We start from the raw sequence: 15,226 nt of genomic DNA, 5'->3' as shown, positions 1-15,226 counted from the left end.
GCTAGGGTCGTGGGCGCTCCGACGCGTCGACGCGCTCCTTCTCATGCGACCGCGCCAGCTCGCTCTCCACCTTCGCGTCTCTCTTCTCGACCACCACCATGCTCGCGGCCCGACGCCAGGCCTCGCAACTCAGCACAAAAGCCGTCGCGAGAACGCCGGCCACACCGGCCTCGACACTCGCTCTGGCCTCGCGTAGGACACTCGCGACGTCGTCAAGCGGGACTACATCATGGCTGAAGTCGAACTCGCGCATCTCGACCGTCTTCAGCATCCTTATGGGCGTCGGCATCGCGTCGACTGCATACGGAGTGTGCGTTGATGCTGGCTCACCTTCGATGTACGTGTGTACTGACTGTCATGCACGATGCGCGTTTCAAGGTACCAGTTCTACAACACCTTCACCATGTGGCCGCCCGAAGTGCGCGGGGATCTACGTGCAGGAATCAAGGCGAAGAACCAGGGTGACTTGGAGCTGAGCGAGAGATATCTGCGACGGTGCGTCATGTTCCTCCGCTGTGTGCATATATGCGTCCCATGCTGAAGGCAGCTTTGAAGAGCGTGGAAGACCGCGCAAACGCTCTCCTTGTCCGCGTTCAAATCTGAACCCCACCTCAAACTGTCTGGCATAGCGATCACACTCGCAGAGGTGCTCGAAGCATCCCAGAATCCCAACGAGGCATACGAGACCTACAGCACTGCCCTCGCCCAGCTCCGCGCCGCACAAGCACACAATAGCCTCTCGGGCCGCGAACGTATGCGCGCCGTCGCGCTCGCGCACAAGCTCGGGGAGATGGCAGAAGTGTACCAGCGCGGGCCCGAGGAGGCCGAGCACTTCCTTACCTTCGCCGTCGAAGAGGCGCTGCGAGTCGTCAAGGATGAGGGCCCGAACTCTGGCAAGGGCAAGGAGCGAGAGACGGAGGAAGGCGAGGTCGGTACGATGCTGGCCGAGCTCGAGCTCCCGTGGTGGGTCCGGAAGGTCGACGTCGCCGCACCTCTGGAAGCGTTAGGTCGCTTCTACGCGCAGGAGGGCAAGTCCGAGTGAGTGCTAGTGCCCATCCTGGTCGGTGTGATGTTGAGTTCTCCGCTCATGCCAACGCCAGATATGCGGCGACGCTCTACCTCCAAGCCATCGGCATGCTCATGGCCCCCCCACCCGGCACGAAGGACGCAGCGGTCGAGGACCGCTGTCGCGCCGCACAGATCATGAACAACCTTTCCGACCTCATGGTGCGCGGCCCGCCTCCCACGAACCTGCAGTATGCGGAGTCGTGGGCACGCCAGGCGCAGACGGTCATCGAGAAGACGCGCACCCTTCCTGGCGCGGCGAAGGACGTGGAGGCCATGGCGCTCTGTGAGCAGACGCTTGCTGCTGTCCTGTTCAACTTGGGAGCGTTGCTAGAGGTACGTTTTGTTCCGTCCGTCTTCAGCAAGTGCAACTGACGCGTATACGGTATGGCGCAGATGGAAGGGAAGAACGACGATGCGAGGAAGTCGTTCCAGGATAGCCTAACGCAGGCTCAGCGCATCGGCATGCGTGCGGGTGCCATGGAGGCACGCGGTGCCCTCCGGAGACTCGACCGCATTGCAGCTTCCAAACCCCCGAATCCAACACCAGATCCTAGTACAGCGCACAAGTAAATTACTGTCGTTGCTCGGCGTTCTCGTATCACCCGCTCTATTGCTGCCGATGCTCGCCTATGCGATATTTTCGTCCGAGCAGTATACAGGTGAAGACCGGTGGCATTAAAACAAGAGAAGTACCTCTACTACAAGATAGTCCAGCGCAACCTGGAAGCGTCCGTGCGGCGCGATATATACAAAAGTCCCATGAATTGCAGTGTGAGTAAGTGGTTGCAAGTTGAAAAGAATGATAATCCATCGCAAAAAAAAAAGAATGACGACTCAGCAACTCCGTGATTTGCGACTCCACTCCCCATGATGGCATGGTCACCGCCTCATCGCCGTGACGACGACCCACACGCCCGCTACGAACATCGCGAGCAGCGTCAAGCCCGGGGCGACACCAGCCGTCCTCAGCGCATCGCTGCTACTGCCCTGACTCGTGCTGCCTTCCGCGCGGTCCTTTGCGCTGTCCCCATTCGAGGTGGCGAGCACGCTGGGGTCGATCGTGACCGTGTTCTTCACCTTGGTGACGGCCGTGGTCGAGTACGTCTGCGTCGTCGACGGCTCCGTCACGCCTTGCGCGTCCGAGGAGATGAACACGAGGGCGACGCCGGGCGCGGGGACGGGGATCTGGCATGTGTTCGCGGTCGTGTCGCACTGGATGGTCTGGATGGATTCGGTGCCGCTCAGACGTCCGTCGCACTGGAACCGGCCGCCGTATGTCTGCAAGTTGGGTTAGCGAAGTGGACGTATGAAGCTGCAATACTGGGCGTACCTGACCAGACCAGGTAACGTTGTCTTTCTCGGCAACCGAAGGCGCGAGCAAGTACCTGGCGAACGTGTCAGTACCTGCACGAGCAGTGATCGAGGAGAACAGGACACTCACTTGACCTTGACGGACGACGGCGTGCCGTTCGCCTCTCCCGTGTCCCCACCGCCCACAGAGATCGTCGCGGTGTACGCACCCTGGCCGTTCTGCTCCGTCATGAAGTTGGTGAGCACCATGCGCGCGAGGACGTCGTTTTCATAGATGGCGTATGCCGGGGTATAAGCGTTGGCGCTGTTCGCGAAGGTGTCGAGCACGCGGGAGGTGTTGGAGGTGCCGAGGGCCTCGGCGAGGACGAGCGTGGAGTACATGATCGGGCCGACGGTCCATTGCTCGGTGGAGGACAGGTTCGTGGGCGGGGCTAGGACGAGGTCAGCAGTGTAGTCAGGCCGAAAGACGTTGCTCACGTACGTGTAAAGGGCTGGAAGACATTGTCAGTAACGCTTCATCGCAGACCAAGCTCGCTCGAAGACTCACGTTGTAAGAAACATCCTGTCCACCAATATGCAGGAGCGCGCCGGTGAAGTTGCTGTACGCCATCTGCAGCCCATAGTCGACGGCCCAGAGTGCAGAGCCGAAGCTGTCGCTGACGCCGGGGAACCCACCGCACGACGCCGTGTTAGTCTCGAACATCATGAACTGCTTGCCGTATTGCGCAGCCAACGGCGTCGAACTGAGGTACTGGTTGACGATATTCTGGCCGCTGGCATGCGTCAGGTAGTTGGCGAAGACGCTCTGGGGATCCACTGGGTCGCCGAAGCCCGCATCGGGGAAGGCGGCCGCGCAGTTGTTGTCGGGGTATCTGTGGACGATAAGCTTCGGGGACTGGGAAAAAGTGCGATGACGGAAGGAACTCACTGTTCGACAGACAGGACACTGATGGCGTCCTGGTAGGTGGTGAGGAAGCCAGTGTCCCAGACAGACTGGAGGGTCCAGGTGCCCTGCGTACTGGGGGCGACGAGGTTACCGTGCTTGGTGATCTTGGCATCGTTGTTGAGGGCGTCGATGACAACACCGAACTCATTGTAGTAACTTGTTTGGTTGTAATCGGACGAACGGTGACCGTGACTAGAGAGTACCTTGCATTAACGATAGGGCTACGGTGAATCAACAGTCATGAAGGCGTACCTGACGTAGAGATCGGGTTCGTTTCCGAGCTGGTATGCAAGGATGTTGTCTCCGAGAACTGCGTCTGCTACTTCGGCGATCTGCAAGCGAAGGTTCGAGGTGTCGTTGAACGGGATACCTGTAAATTTGGTCAGTGACGAAGGCGACACAGAATCACAGGATAACTCACCAAGGTACCACTTTGCGTTCACTAGTGCTGAGACATTGGACATAAGGTAGATCATCTCGGCCGTGAAGTCGAGGATGGGCGTGTCCGTCTAGATATGCCGAAGAGGTCAGTGAGACCGCTCTCCAAGTATCCATACAGACTACAGCTCGCCAGAGGAGCGACCCATTCAACAGATCACGACGCTTGCTGTCAGGAAAGAGTGAATGAACCCCATCCGCCTCTAGCAAAGTCACCAGAATTTCTGCATGATTTCGTTCTCTCTGTCCCATCTTGGAATGCGCAGACGGCCCGTAGCGGCTGGTTTCTATACAAGGTGTCATCGTTACGGACGTTGGTGTAGCAACAAGTCCGAACCGACTACTTATGGCAAATAGGGGAAGACGACGAAACATATGGCCATAAGCGCTCAGATCCAGCAACATGACGTCATATCGCATGCCCCCCACAACGCCATATGCGCTTGACATGCGAGCTCCACACCTCGCCAACCACAGTTAACCACACATTGTAAGGAAGTGAATGGTCACTGTGGTAGGCAGGGCAACGGAGGATGCGTAGAAGTAAAAATACGCGCAGACAACTATATTTGGAACGGACGGGATGCAGCAGAATTCTCGACGGGATCCGCTCGAGAGCAGTGATTTGCGTGTATGGAAGCTCAAAACTTGTCGAGCATAAGATGGTGCAAAAACGAGACGAAGTATCCAAGGGAATGGGCAGAACTGAGAAAAGTAACTTACCGGATTGCTCGCGTTCTCCTTGTCCTTCGCAATCATCTCGTTACTGGGCAAGCTGTCGACGAGGGTGGCAGTCTCTTGTGTGTTACCACCGACTCGTATCCGTACGCGTCCTGCACGATCGGCGACCGTGGCCAGGAGGTTAAGGAAGGGGACCGCAATGAATGACCTGTGTGACGCCAAGTCAACCACACACCGCTGCCAAGACGCGAAGAGTCTGGGCGTACGCATTCTTGCCAACTAGGTGCCACAAGCGAGAGATGAGATCTTCCGATCGGGTTGTTTGGACATATGTGAGCGCATGTACTCACTGACTTGCTGAACCACGGACATTTCGATCGAGAAACCAAAGAAGTCTCCTGATTGCTGCACCGAGAGTCCGTTCACGTTCGCCGCGTTGTTCATGACCTGAATCGTGAATGCTGTTGACGGCATGGGGTCCGGGAGTGCTGGTGGGGTGAGTGTCTTGTTGTTGTAGGCCGCATAGTTGGAGAGCCAGTCGAGGTTTGCGGTCGCTGTTGCCGTAGCTGTCGCCAAGACTCCAGAGGGTTGTGTGACGCCTTCCTGGCCATAGACGGTCACCGCCAACACATGCGTCCAGCACGCCGCAAGAGATAAAAGGAGTGAGGGTTTCAGCATCGGAGACCAAGCCCGTCGAGGGGAAGAGCAAGAGCAAAAGGCAGTGAGCGACGATGAGGAAGAAGAGCGAGTCTATGACCAGCGTCCGTACGTCGCAGGACTGCGGACACACCACCGCCGGCCACCTTCCGGCCATGTGTTCTATATTTAGAACAACGTTCGATGGCCGTCCAATCAGCGCAGTCCGAACCGCCGGATGAATACCTATATTTGGCAACGCGCGCACCGACCGCCCGTCGAGAACTGCGCACGAAAGTTCTCGTATGCGTCCAGGTACGCGGGGTCTCGACCTTTTGAGAGGGCGCAGGTTTGCTTTTGATCCTTGTCGATGACTCTCCAGATACACGAGTGTGTAAATTTCACTCACCCACCTACATCATGTACTGCTGACTTTGCAGTGGTCAAGGTTAGATGGCACGGTCCCAACAAGACGCCCTCCTCAGTGATCGATAAATAGGTCGCAGGGTATTTCTGGATTGAAGGCATCAGTCCGTAGCATCGCGCGAAGACTGCGGTAAAAGGCACACACTGCGGGGCACCAGTTCTGGGACCCGATAGCGCCGATCTGTCCACGATTATATACCTTGCGGATGGCATGGGAAGGTGCTGCCTGGAAGGTGAGCACAATCCTGCTAGTTTATCTGAAAGTGATGGTTAGTCGCTGAACGCACAGTCGGTCTCATTCACTCACAGCATGTTTGTGAACCTTGGATCGTCATACCCTACGACACCGGGCCAGAACACTTGGAAACAAGAGAATATTCGCTTGGGCTACGAGGTCTCCACGATCTCAGGTCAGTCGCTATAGCCATCTTCACGTGAGTTGTACAGCTTGCTGTTCGCGCTTTCGCAATTCACGATCTGACTCTGCTTCGTCCGTCCGACATCTACCTGCGAGAAGGCGTATACGACACAACTCCCAACACGATCTTGGTCCTGTGCGTCAGGCTCAGGTATCCGTACCACAAACGAATGACATTCCTGCCAGGCAGCAAATCACCGTCAGTCGATGTGGATGACTCGGACCGGTGGGTAGGAGACACACCTGAACGACGACAATATGGCGACAACAGACGCTGTGCGAAGTACATTAACCTTATCCCAAACGGTATAATTTACAGATGCCCAGCAACGGAGATACCACGAAAGCAAACCCCAAATACCCAAGCACCAAACACGTATGTACGTAGCCCGCATGGAAGGCCGCGGTGGGGCTCACCGGAAAATCTTGAAGATCAAGCTCACCCCCGCAAGCATGCTGACGAGCGCCGCCACCCCGGGCGCGACGACGCTCAACGCGCCGCTCTCGCCGCCCTGCGAGGTGCCGCCCATCTGCGAGAGCCGCTTCTTGCCGCTGTCGCCGTTGGACGTCGCGAGCACGGACGGGTCGATCGTGGCCGTGTTCTTCGTCTTGGTCACCGCCGTCGTCGAGAACGTCTGGATGTCGTTGTCGCCCGCCGCGGCCGTCTGCGCGTCGTCGGAGAAAAAGACCAGCGCGGCGCCCGGCGCGGGCACCTTGATCTGGCACATGTTCTGCGTCTGGTCGCACGGCACCGTCTGGATGTTCAGGTCGCCCTGCCAGCGTCCGTCCGAGGCAAACCGCCCGCCAAGAGTCTGCGTGTGATGGTGAGTACTGCGCACGCCGCCCGGACAGCAGCGGAGTGATGCGGCTTACCTGACCGGCCCAGGTGATGTTGTCCTTCTCCGATACGGAGGGGGCAAGGAGGTACTTGACCTTGACGGACGCGGGCACTCCGTTGGGCTCGTTCCAGCCGCTACCGCCGACGTAGATGGTCGCCGTGTAGTCGTTCGCGCCGGACGGGTCGGTCATGTAGTTGAGCAACGCCATCTTGGAGAACTTCCCGTTCTCGAAGACGGCGTATGCGGGGGTCTGGTCGTTGCCGTTGTTCGGCAACATATCCTTGAGCTGGGTCGTGTTCGACTGGCCCATGAGCTCAGCGACGAAGACGGCGGAGTAGAAGAGCGGGCCGGTCGTCCATCCATGGACGGCAGACTCGTTCGTCGGAACGGCTATTGATTAAGGTCAGTACGTGCGTCGGGTCTTCGCGAGGGGGTTGCTCGACTCACCAGTGAACGGCTACAAATAGGTTCGTCAGTCACTACCGCCAGTTGCCTGCAGACACGAACACTCACGTTGTACGACACGGTCTGACCACCAAAGTGGAACAGGGCCCCAGAGAAGTTGCTGTGCGCAAGCTGAAGCGCGTGGTCGATGCCCCAGAGCGACGCCGTGAACGTGTCCGAAATGCCGGGGAAGCCACCGCACGAGGCCGTGTTCGTCTCGAACAGGAGGAACGGCTTGCCCCACTGCTGCGCGAGCATCGTCGAGTTCAGGTACGGCTGCACAAAGTTGAGCCCGGACTGGTGCGTCAGGTATTGCGGGAACATCTCGAGCGGGTCGCGAGGCGGGTTGTTCGGGTCCGGCCACACGACTGCGCAGTTGTCGCTCGGGTAGCTAGGCGGCGGGGGGCGGTCTCGGTCAGTTACGCGTGCACGGGCGACAACATCGACTTACTGTTCGACTGCGAGGTGGCTCAGGTACGGGCTGTACGCCTCGACGAAGCCCGTGTCCCAGACCTGCTCCGGGGACCAGAGGGCGTAGGAGGTGCTGGGCGCGATGATGTTGTTCTTGACCGTGACCTTTGCGTCCGCCTCGTAGGCCTGCGTGAAGAGCGCGTACTCGCCGAAAAAGTCGTACGGGCTGTACGTCGACGGGCGGTGACCGTGCGCGCCGTACAGGTCCGGTTCGTTCGCGGCCTGGAGACCGAGCAGCCTGTCGCCGAGGATCTGCTCGCCCAGCTCTGCGATCTGGAAGCGCCAGTTCGCGGTGTCGTTGAAGGGGATGCCGAGGTACCAGTTCACGTTCACGAGCGACGAGACGTTCGCGAGCATGTAGAGCAGCTCGGGCGTGAGCGCGAGAACGGGGGTCGATGTCTTTGTGGGAGTACAAAGTCAATACACCCGCTTGCCCGAGACGTGCAGCGAGTATAGCTCGTACCGGGTTGGACGCGTCCTCCTTGTTCTTCTCGATGATCTTGCCGTCCGCGAGCGAGTCTACGACGAACGCGGTTTCCTGGGTGTTACCGCCGACACGGACGTGCACAGCGCCCGCCTTCTCGGCGATAATACTCATGTAGTTCAGGAATTGAACCTTGAGGTCCTGCCTGTACAGCACCGCGCCGATCGATCATGAATTTAGCTTCAGAACATACATGGAAACAAGAGCGGCAGACACTTACGGACTGGAACCGACTGATATAGCGCAGTGGGGGGGACGACATATTTAGCCTCCTCGCGTGCCACACAACTTCCCCGCATTTCTCGGACGCCCGAAAAACTGAATGAGACTACTCACTGAGCTGGTTCGCGACGGACATTTCAATGGAGAAGCCGAAGAAGGTGCCGGACTGCTTGATCGAGAGCGCGTTCATGAGCGTCGCGTCCGTCGGGACCCCGATCGCGAACTGGTTCGCCGGGGGCGGGCTGGGGATGGCTGGGGGGATCATGTAGATCGGGTTGTACGCCGCGAGTTCGGTGTACGTCGGGGGCCCATGGGTCGTCACAAAGGACGTCGTTGCGGACGACGAGACCGTGGCCGACCCCGTCTGCACGGGCGCGGCGGTCGTTTGTCCGAGGAGCCCGTAGATGGTAACGTCAGCATGCACAGCGGAAGCAAAGAGACATGTTGAGAGAGCAAGGAGCGGATAGTACATGCTGGCCATGCACTGCACGGGTATATGGCGGCGTCGGGCCTGGAGGCGGGGGAGAGAAAGATGGTCTGCAGAAGCCGGCCGGTTGGTTTTATACTCAGATCATTCATTGTAGTTACGACCGAAACGCGACCACGCGCGGTGTTCCTGATAAACGAGCGACAACGACAAATAAGAAGCTACGCGGGTCCCACCCCGAAATCAGGCCGTCCGATGCTAACGCTGTGCAATCCTGTTGTATATCAGATCAAAATACTTTGCCCTCTGCAGCGATTTGCGACGAGCTCCGTGTCGCGGGGCACCTGTGCTATGCATTACTTACCCGTTCCTCTTGAGCAACGTATGTACATAGAGCGGTAACCTTGTGCCTCCTTGTGCCTGGAGGAAAAGAGAGGGCGCATGGGCTGAACTGCCCGCTCTCGGAACTCTATATTGCTCGATACCATTCCGAGACTATACCACCACCAGATCGAGATTAGATCTGTCAACTGAACGTGGATGCCGTTTCGGCATGGAATCACGAAGGGCGTTGCTGCCTCACCTCAGACCTGTTGCTACGTTCTTCCTCCAAAGTAATATCTCAATCCTGTCAGGACCTGGTCAGGACTCAGGGATGGACGTCTTGTGTATCCTGGTGTAGGTTCAATGGCGAAGAGCTATACGAACATTTGCACAAGGACTTGAAGGAGCTCAATCTCCGACTACAAGACATATAGCTTCTAGTCGCATCAGCGCGCTCCGAAACATAATTTGCATCGGTCCGAACGCAGCACTGGTGAGAACATCATCAGCACCGGTCAACTGCAGCTACTACTTAGTACTCGAGTACTTATGCAGTACTTACTTACCTCCTGGAGCGATCCGGGCCGTCGAGTCGAGGGGTTGGCCTGCTTGGCAACCAAACTGGCAACGACTCGAAACGTCGCAGTCTCGCAGATCATATGTAACTTAAAGTCCGCGGGTTCGTATAGCGTGGGAACTGACATCAAGTAAGTATAGTGTCGGCATGTTCGGACTTGGGCCGTCTGAACGTCCAGCTTGCGAGAGTCGAGACTGCTGAGAGAAGCAGCACTCCAGCAGTACTCTGACCCGGCGAATGCGATAGGGAATAGCGGAGGGGCGCATATCCTATAGCCATGTTGCTTGTTTCCTCTCGACAGTGCGTCAGCCATAATTTGAATCACTGGGCGGCGTAATGTGGCCTGAGGAAACGTAGCTGTCTGTGGACCGTGTGGTACGTCAAATCCATCTTGTGGTGCCAAGCACATGGTCGTTGGCGGGCGTGACGCTCTTGTGTCAACGCTGAGAATTTGTGTGGACGGAGAGGCCAAAGTTTCATGGTCTCAACTTACTTACTGACAGCCTTCTCTGGGTCGCTTGCCGCGAGGCATCCGTGTGCGTCATCTCCAGTCTGGAGCACACGCGGTGACGATGATGATCACCTATGGGCCCCTCGCCACATAGACTTGGGGGCGTAGGAGGGAAATTTTGTTCGTCTTGCCACCGAGTCCGTGTTAGTGTTGTCTGCAAGCAGAGAGGATGCGCATGTTACCATAGACATGGGATCCTCGTCGGCTATAAATGCGACTCGGAGACTAGAGGTGGGAGAAGTCCGGTGGCAGAGAACCGCCTCTCGTGTGATCGACCCCATGTCTCTATGCACGTTTCTCCGCAGCCGGTTGTCTGCAGCAGGCTGAGCACGAGTTGAGGCGAGAGCGTAGACGGCGCAGGCTACCGAAGAGGTTCCTGGAGACGTTGACGCTGTGATCTGGTAGAGAGCAAGAGGGTTATCGAATTACTGTGTTGAGCGACATATCAAAACTATTCCGAGAATAGATCACGTGGATTGAATGATTAGGGCTCGAGAGCTCGGTCGGTGCGTGAAGCCATCGACTTGGACCACTACTAGCACCTGCTCAACCACCCTGACGACCTTGACGGCTTTGTGATCTTGCTTTCATCTGCTCTCGATCTGGGATGACTGCTGCCAAAGCCAAGAGGACGACTGCTGCTCGACCACCGCCCGCTCGGGTGACCCGACCTGCGACTCCGCCTGCACCTGCGGCGCCCGCGCCCACGACGAACGGAAAGAAGAAAAAGAAGAAGAAGAGCAAGGGGAAGGGCGTGGACCGAGATGCGCCGGCAGAGTACGATGGGGAGGAGGAAGACGAGGACGACGAGGGGGCGCTACCACCGCTGGAGTCGATGGGCGGGGTACTGTACGAGCATGCTCGTACGGTGAACCGCACGGGGCTCTCGCCGGAACTCGCGTCGGTACACGTCTCGACGACCGCATCCCTGTCGGCCTCGCTGGCAGCGCACCTGAAGCCCACGACGGCGGCGGAAGCTGAGCTGCTCGCAACGGCGGATCACTTGGCGCGAAGTATGGAGGGGGCGGAGGGAGGGCTCGTCAGCGACGAGTATTGGGCATCCTTCCCGGATCATCTGCGCAACTTTGTACGACACACTTACTCTCAATTGAGCTCGCCTGGTAACGTGGACGAAAAGACCCAGGCAATGTACGCGATCGCGCAGCAAATGCACAACGGCGCGAGCAAGGACGGCGGCGGCGGCGGGCGGTATCCACCGGGGGCATACCCGGGGATGCCGTTCGACCCAGCCATCTTCGCGGACCCGCAGTTTGCGCTCGCGATGGAACAGGCGGCGGCGGCGAACGGGGCACTGCAGACGGCGGACGGCGGCCTGGCGCCGGCGAACGTGGTGCTGTACCCGGAGGACCAGGACTACGGGGAGGACGAGTACTACAGCGAGGACGAGGGGGACGAGTACGACGAGGGCGGCGAGCGGCGGGCGCAGGCCCACTTCACGCTCAGCTTCGAGGACGCGCGCGCGCCGACGGGGCTGGCGGCGGCGGCGGCGGCGGAGGCCCAGAACGGATATCCGGCGCCGAAGCGGAAGAACAAGAAAAAGAAGAAGAAAGGCGGGGCCGGGGGGACGCCGGGGAGCGCTGGGGAGGAGCCGGAGACGCGGGCGGCAGAGGCCGGGGGCCGGCCGGGGGAGGGCGAGAAGGGCGGGACGGTGACAAATGGCGGGCGGCCAGTGCCTGCTCCCACCTCCAACCGTATGCCCGCCGCCGCACGCCCTCCGCCCGCCGCCACGAACCCGCCCCCGTCGTCTCGCGCGGCGGGCAAGAAGCCCATGGCCTACAACCCCGCCCCCGCACAGGACCCGCCTCCGCCCTCGCGACGCGCGGCGTCCAAGGCGCCGATCTCCTCGCATGCATACGGCCACAACCACTCCCATCACCATCCATCGCCCCCATCCTCCAACGCCTCCGCACCCCACAAGCCCCGGCCGCCAGCAGCTGGTCCCCAACAGCCGAAAAACAACAAGATATGGTCGACCAGCACCACCGAGGAGCGCGAGCGCATCAAGGAGTTCTGGCTCGGACTAGGCGAGGACGAGCGCCGAAACCTCGTCAAAATCGAGAAGGAGGCCGTCCTGAAGAAGATGAAGGAGCAGCAGAAGCACAGTTGCAGTTGTGCCGTCTGCGGGCGCAAGCGGTATGTCGTCCGTCCTCTTTGTCCATGAAAATTTTTCCTCACATTCTCCCCGTCCCGCCCCCCGTTTATCTCTCTTTTTCGTCTCCTGCAACCCTCTCGTGTGTCGCCCACGTATCGCAAACAAAAACAAGGAATGCTATTGAGGAGGAGCTCGAGGTACTGTACGATGCTTATTACGAGGAGCTAGAACAGTACGCGAACTACCAGCAGCGATACATCTCCTCCGGCGGGACGCTGCCTCCTCCTCAAGGGCCGGGTCCGTTTCCGGGCAGCGTCGAACTAGACAAGAACGGCGCAGTCATCAGCCCCCAGCCTCCAAACGCCCATCGCGGCAAGAACGCCGTGGCGGTGAATGGAGCACGCAAGCCTGCCAAACCAGCCGAGAGCGAGTTCGAGGATGATGGAGAGGACGAGTATCCGGACGACGATGCGTACGAGGACGAGGAGGAGGAAGAGGAGGAAGAGGAAGATGAGGAGGACGAGGAGGACGAGGGTGAGCCGGATGATGAAGACGACGTGAAGCAGGATCGGAGGACCGCTGCGCCACGTCGGCGAGCCGCGAACGGGACCAAGGCCAATGGGACCGATGGACTGGGTAACTTTGGCAACAACCTCACCGTGACCGGCAAGTGTAGCCATCGGAGCTCATCACAGCATCAACATACTAACTTCTCGGAAGTAGGGAACATCCTGACGGTGGCCGACGATCTCCTCAAGAACGACGGGCAGAAGTTCTTGGAGATGATGGAACAGCTGGCCGAACGTCGGATGCAACGGGAGGAAGAGGCGGCCGTCGACGTCGAGGAGGACAGCGAGGACGAGGACGATGAGGGCGACGAGGATGATGAGGACGAGGATGAGGATGAGGACGAGGACGAGGACGAAGAGGAGGTATGTTTCGATCCATTATATGCTCACCCCGTGCCGATTTACATCGGTCACACGATCTAGATCATGACGGAGGAGCAGAAGATGGAGGAGGGCAAGCGCATGTTCTCCATTTTCGCGGCGCGCATGTTCGAGCAGCGCGTGCTCCAGGCGTACCGCGAGAAGGTGGCACAAGAGCGCCAGCTCCAGCTCCTGCGCGAGCTCGAGGACGAGGACAAGATGTCCAAAGAGCGCGAGGCCAAGAAGCAGTCGCAGAACCAGAAGAAAAAGGACAAGAAGCGGTTAGTGTCCCTCCTTGATTGGTCGTGTGCCATGTTACGATGTCTTGTGCAGGCAGCAGAAGTTGGCCAAGGAGGAGGAGCGTGCAGCGCGTGCCGCTGAGAAGGCTGCCGAGGAAGCCGCTCAGCGTGCCAAGCAGGCCGCCCTTGAGGAGGAGCAGCGCAAACGTCGTGAAGAGGAGCGTGCCCGCCGTGAAGCTCAGCGCAAGGCGCAGGAAGAGGAGAAGGCGCGTAAAGAGGAGGAGCGTCGCAAGCGCCTTGCTGAAGAGCGGGAACGTGAGGCCGAACGGGAACGCAAGAAGCGCGAACGTGAGGAGAAGGCCAGGGCTGAACGTAGGGAACGGGAGGAACGCGAACGTAAGGCTCGTGAGGAGCGAGAGGCCAAGCTCGCTGCTGAACGTGCTGCCGAGAAGGCGCGGCGCGAGCAGCAGGAGAAGGAGGAGCGCGAACGCCGACTTGCGAAGGAAAAGGAGGAGAAGGAGAAGGCCGAGCGCGAGAAGGCTGAGAAGGAGAAAGCCGAGAAGGAGGCCCGTGAGCGCGCCCAGCAGCAACAGAGGGCCGCAGCATCTCGCAACAATGCCCGGCAACCTACCTCTCCTCGCAATGCTATTCCTTCTGGCTCATCGCAGCCGTCCCCGAGCAGGTCGACTCCCCAGAAGAAGATTCTCCCCAAGCCTCAACCGCCCGCGCCCTCCGCTCCGGCCGTCCAACCTCCTCGACCGCAACTACCTCAGCAACCCCAACCTCGCGTGCCCATGGTCGGTGCCTCCCAGCCTGCCACTCCGATTACGCCGCAGATCCCGCACATGCCCCCTCAGACGCCTGTCTTCAGTGCAATGGGGGTTATGCCTCCGGCGTTGTCACCTAGGGTTCCATTCAACCCAGGGTCGTTCGTTGGCAACGTTCCTATGGTTCCTCCAGGTCCGTCCATTCCTCCAGGTCCCCCTCCGCCTCTGGCGCCGTCCGCCGTTCCTCGCGGATTCGGCAACGGCAACCCGTTCGACGCTGGCTTTGGCCGCGGCTTGGCTCCTCCTGCGCCGATTGCCCCGCCATCTCGTGTTGTGCCCAACCCTCTTGCCTCGCCGACTCAGCTCAACCTTGCTCCTGGTCCCAGCAACCGTCCTCCCGTCCCCGACCCCGGTCCTATCACTCGTCCAACGATCGCGCCCATCGCCCGACCTACAGGCGAGGCATCAGGTTCAGGCTCGACGTCGCCCAGCCGTCGGTCCCCGAGTCCGAAGGGCGTCCTCGGTTCGTCTGCGCTGCTCGCCGACGACGACGAGGTCGTTACGACCCCTGCTGGCCGCCGCTCCGTCGCGCCCGGAGTCGTCGGCCAAGGCTGGGGGGCGACGACGACGAGCCCTCGGGGGTCGATCTCGTCACCGTGGGGGCCGCCTGGTGCGCCTCCTGGCTTCCCCACACGTCCGCCAGGACCGATTGGCCCGGTCGGCGCGAACATGTGGGGCACGCCGAACCCGGAGCCGTGGCATTCGCATTCGCATTCGCATTCGACAACACCAGCATTCTTTGGGGCCCCGTTCGGCGCCCACAACCCGTCCGCTGCACCTCATACCGGTAGTTGAGCAGTAGTACCCACCACACTCCCGCCCCGGCTACTATCACCCCATCCCCACCATGTTTATTAGCATCTTGACATTCGTTATCACGACCCCCTGCCCAATG

General features: G+C 59.5%; 4 protein-coding genes across 4 annotated transcripts; 2 read left to right on the top strand and 2 right to left on the bottom strand.

Moving 5' to 3' along the window:
- Positions 1-78: 78 nt before the first annotated feature.
- Positions 79-1,832, top strand: L226DRAFT_533297 (uncharacterized protein). Its single transcript, XM_067680427.1, has 5 exons — positions 79-310; positions 379-495; positions 556-1,038; positions 1,101-1,401; positions 1,462-1,832. Exons 1-5 carry the CDS (start codon positions 99-101, stop codon positions 1,636-1,638), a joined length of 1,290 nt encoding a protein of 429 aa, XP_067537867.1. The 5' UTR covers positions 79-98; the 3' UTR covers positions 1,639-1,832.
- L226DRAFT_533296 (uncharacterized protein) lies at positions 1,716-5,175 on the bottom strand. The gene is made up of 11 exons (XM_067680426.1): positions 4,795-5,175; positions 4,711-4,723; positions 4,487-4,652; positions 3,747-3,834; positions 3,578-3,695; positions 3,308-3,517; positions 2,927-3,251; positions 2,861-2,870; positions 2,510-2,810; positions 2,399-2,453; positions 1,716-2,346 (listed from the first exon to the last, which is right to left on the bottom strand). Exons 1-11 carry the CDS (start codon positions 5,120-5,122, stop codon positions 1,948-1,950), a joined length of 2,013 nt encoding a protein of 670 aa, XP_067537866.1. The 5' UTR covers positions 5,123-5,175; the 3' UTR covers positions 1,716-1,947.
- Positions 5,176-5,902: 727 nt separating this feature from the next.
- Positions 5,903-9,216, bottom strand: L226DRAFT_533293 (glycoside hydrolase family 79 protein). The gene is made up of 10 exons (XM_067680425.1): positions 9,176-9,216; positions 8,499-9,085; positions 8,383-8,395; positions 8,142-8,307; positions 7,659-8,077; positions 7,277-7,598; positions 7,211-7,220; positions 6,798-7,153; positions 6,168-6,736; positions 5,903-6,103 (listed from the first exon to the last, which is right to left on the bottom strand). The coding sequence occupies exons 2-9, from the start codon at positions 8,863-8,865 to the stop codon at positions 6,338-6,340; spliced, it is 2,052 nt and encodes a 683-aa protein (XP_067537865.1). The 5' UTR covers positions 8,866-9,085; positions 9,176-9,216; the 3' UTR covers positions 5,903-6,103; positions 6,168-6,337.
- A 1,614-nt stretch (positions 9,217-10,830) lies between these two features.
- L226DRAFT_544711 (uncharacterized protein) lies at positions 10,831-15,126 on the top strand (the record flags this gene model as incomplete). Its single annotated transcript, XM_067682292.1, has 4 exons — positions 10,831-12,377; positions 12,509-13,268; positions 13,329-13,546; positions 13,599-15,126. The coding sequence occupies 4 exons, from the start codon at positions 10,831-10,833 to the stop codon at positions 15,124-15,126; spliced, it is 4,053 nt and encodes a 1,350-aa protein (XP_067537864.1).
- Between the last annotated feature and the right edge of the window lie 100 nt (positions 15,127-15,226).

Source organism: Lentinus tigrinus (genome assembly GCF_003813185.1).
Source record: "Lentinus tigrinus ALCF2SS1-7 unplaced genomic scaffold L226scaffold_7, whole genome shotgun sequence".
In the NCBI taxonomy this organism is placed as follows: Eukaryota; Fungi; Basidiomycota; class Agaricomycetes; order Polyporales; family Polyporaceae; genus Lentinus; species Lentinus tigrinus.
This window is presented reverse-complemented; position numbering and strand designations above follow the sequence as displayed.

Excerpts from the sequence above, each read along its gene's own strand:
- L226DRAFT_533293 (XM_067680425.1), bottom strand. The coding sequence starts at position 8,865 with ATGGCCAGCATGTACTATCCGCTCCTTGCTCTCTCAACATGTCTCTTT. Across the intron at positions 7,599-7,658 it reads AGCCACCTCGCAGTCGAACA|CTACCCGAGCGACAACTGCG; the intron begins GTAAGTCGATGT and ends CCCGCCGCCTAG. Across the intron at positions 6,737-6,797 it reads ACATCACCTGGGCCGGTCAG|ACTCTTGGCGGGCGGTTTGC; the intron begins GTAAGCCGCATC and ends CATCACACGCAG.
- L226DRAFT_533296 (XM_067680426.1), bottom strand. The coding sequence starts at position 5,122 with ATGCTGAAACCCTCACTCCTTTTATCTCTTGCGGCGTGCTGGACGCAT. Across the intron at positions 3,835-4,486 it reads AGGAGAACGCGAGCAATCCG|ACGGACACGCCCATCCTCGA; the intron begins GTAAGTTACTTT and ends CGGCATATCTAG. Across the intron at positions 2,347-2,398 it reads ACGTTACCTGGTCTGGTCAG|ACATACGGCGGCCGGTTCCA; the intron begins GTACGCCCAGTA and ends CCCAACTTGCAG.
- L226DRAFT_533297 (XM_067680427.1), top strand. The coding sequence starts at position 99 with ATGCTCGCGGCCCGACGCCAGGCCTCGCAACTCAGCACAAAAGCCGTC. Across the intron at positions 311-378 it reads GCGTCGACTGCATACGGAGT|GTACCAGTTCTACAACACCT; the intron begins GTGCGTTGATGC and ends GCGCGTTTCAAG. Across the intron at positions 1,402-1,461 it reads ACTTGGGAGCGTTGCTAGAG|ATGGAAGGGAAGAACGACGA; the intron begins GTACGTTTTGTT and ends GGTATGGCGCAG.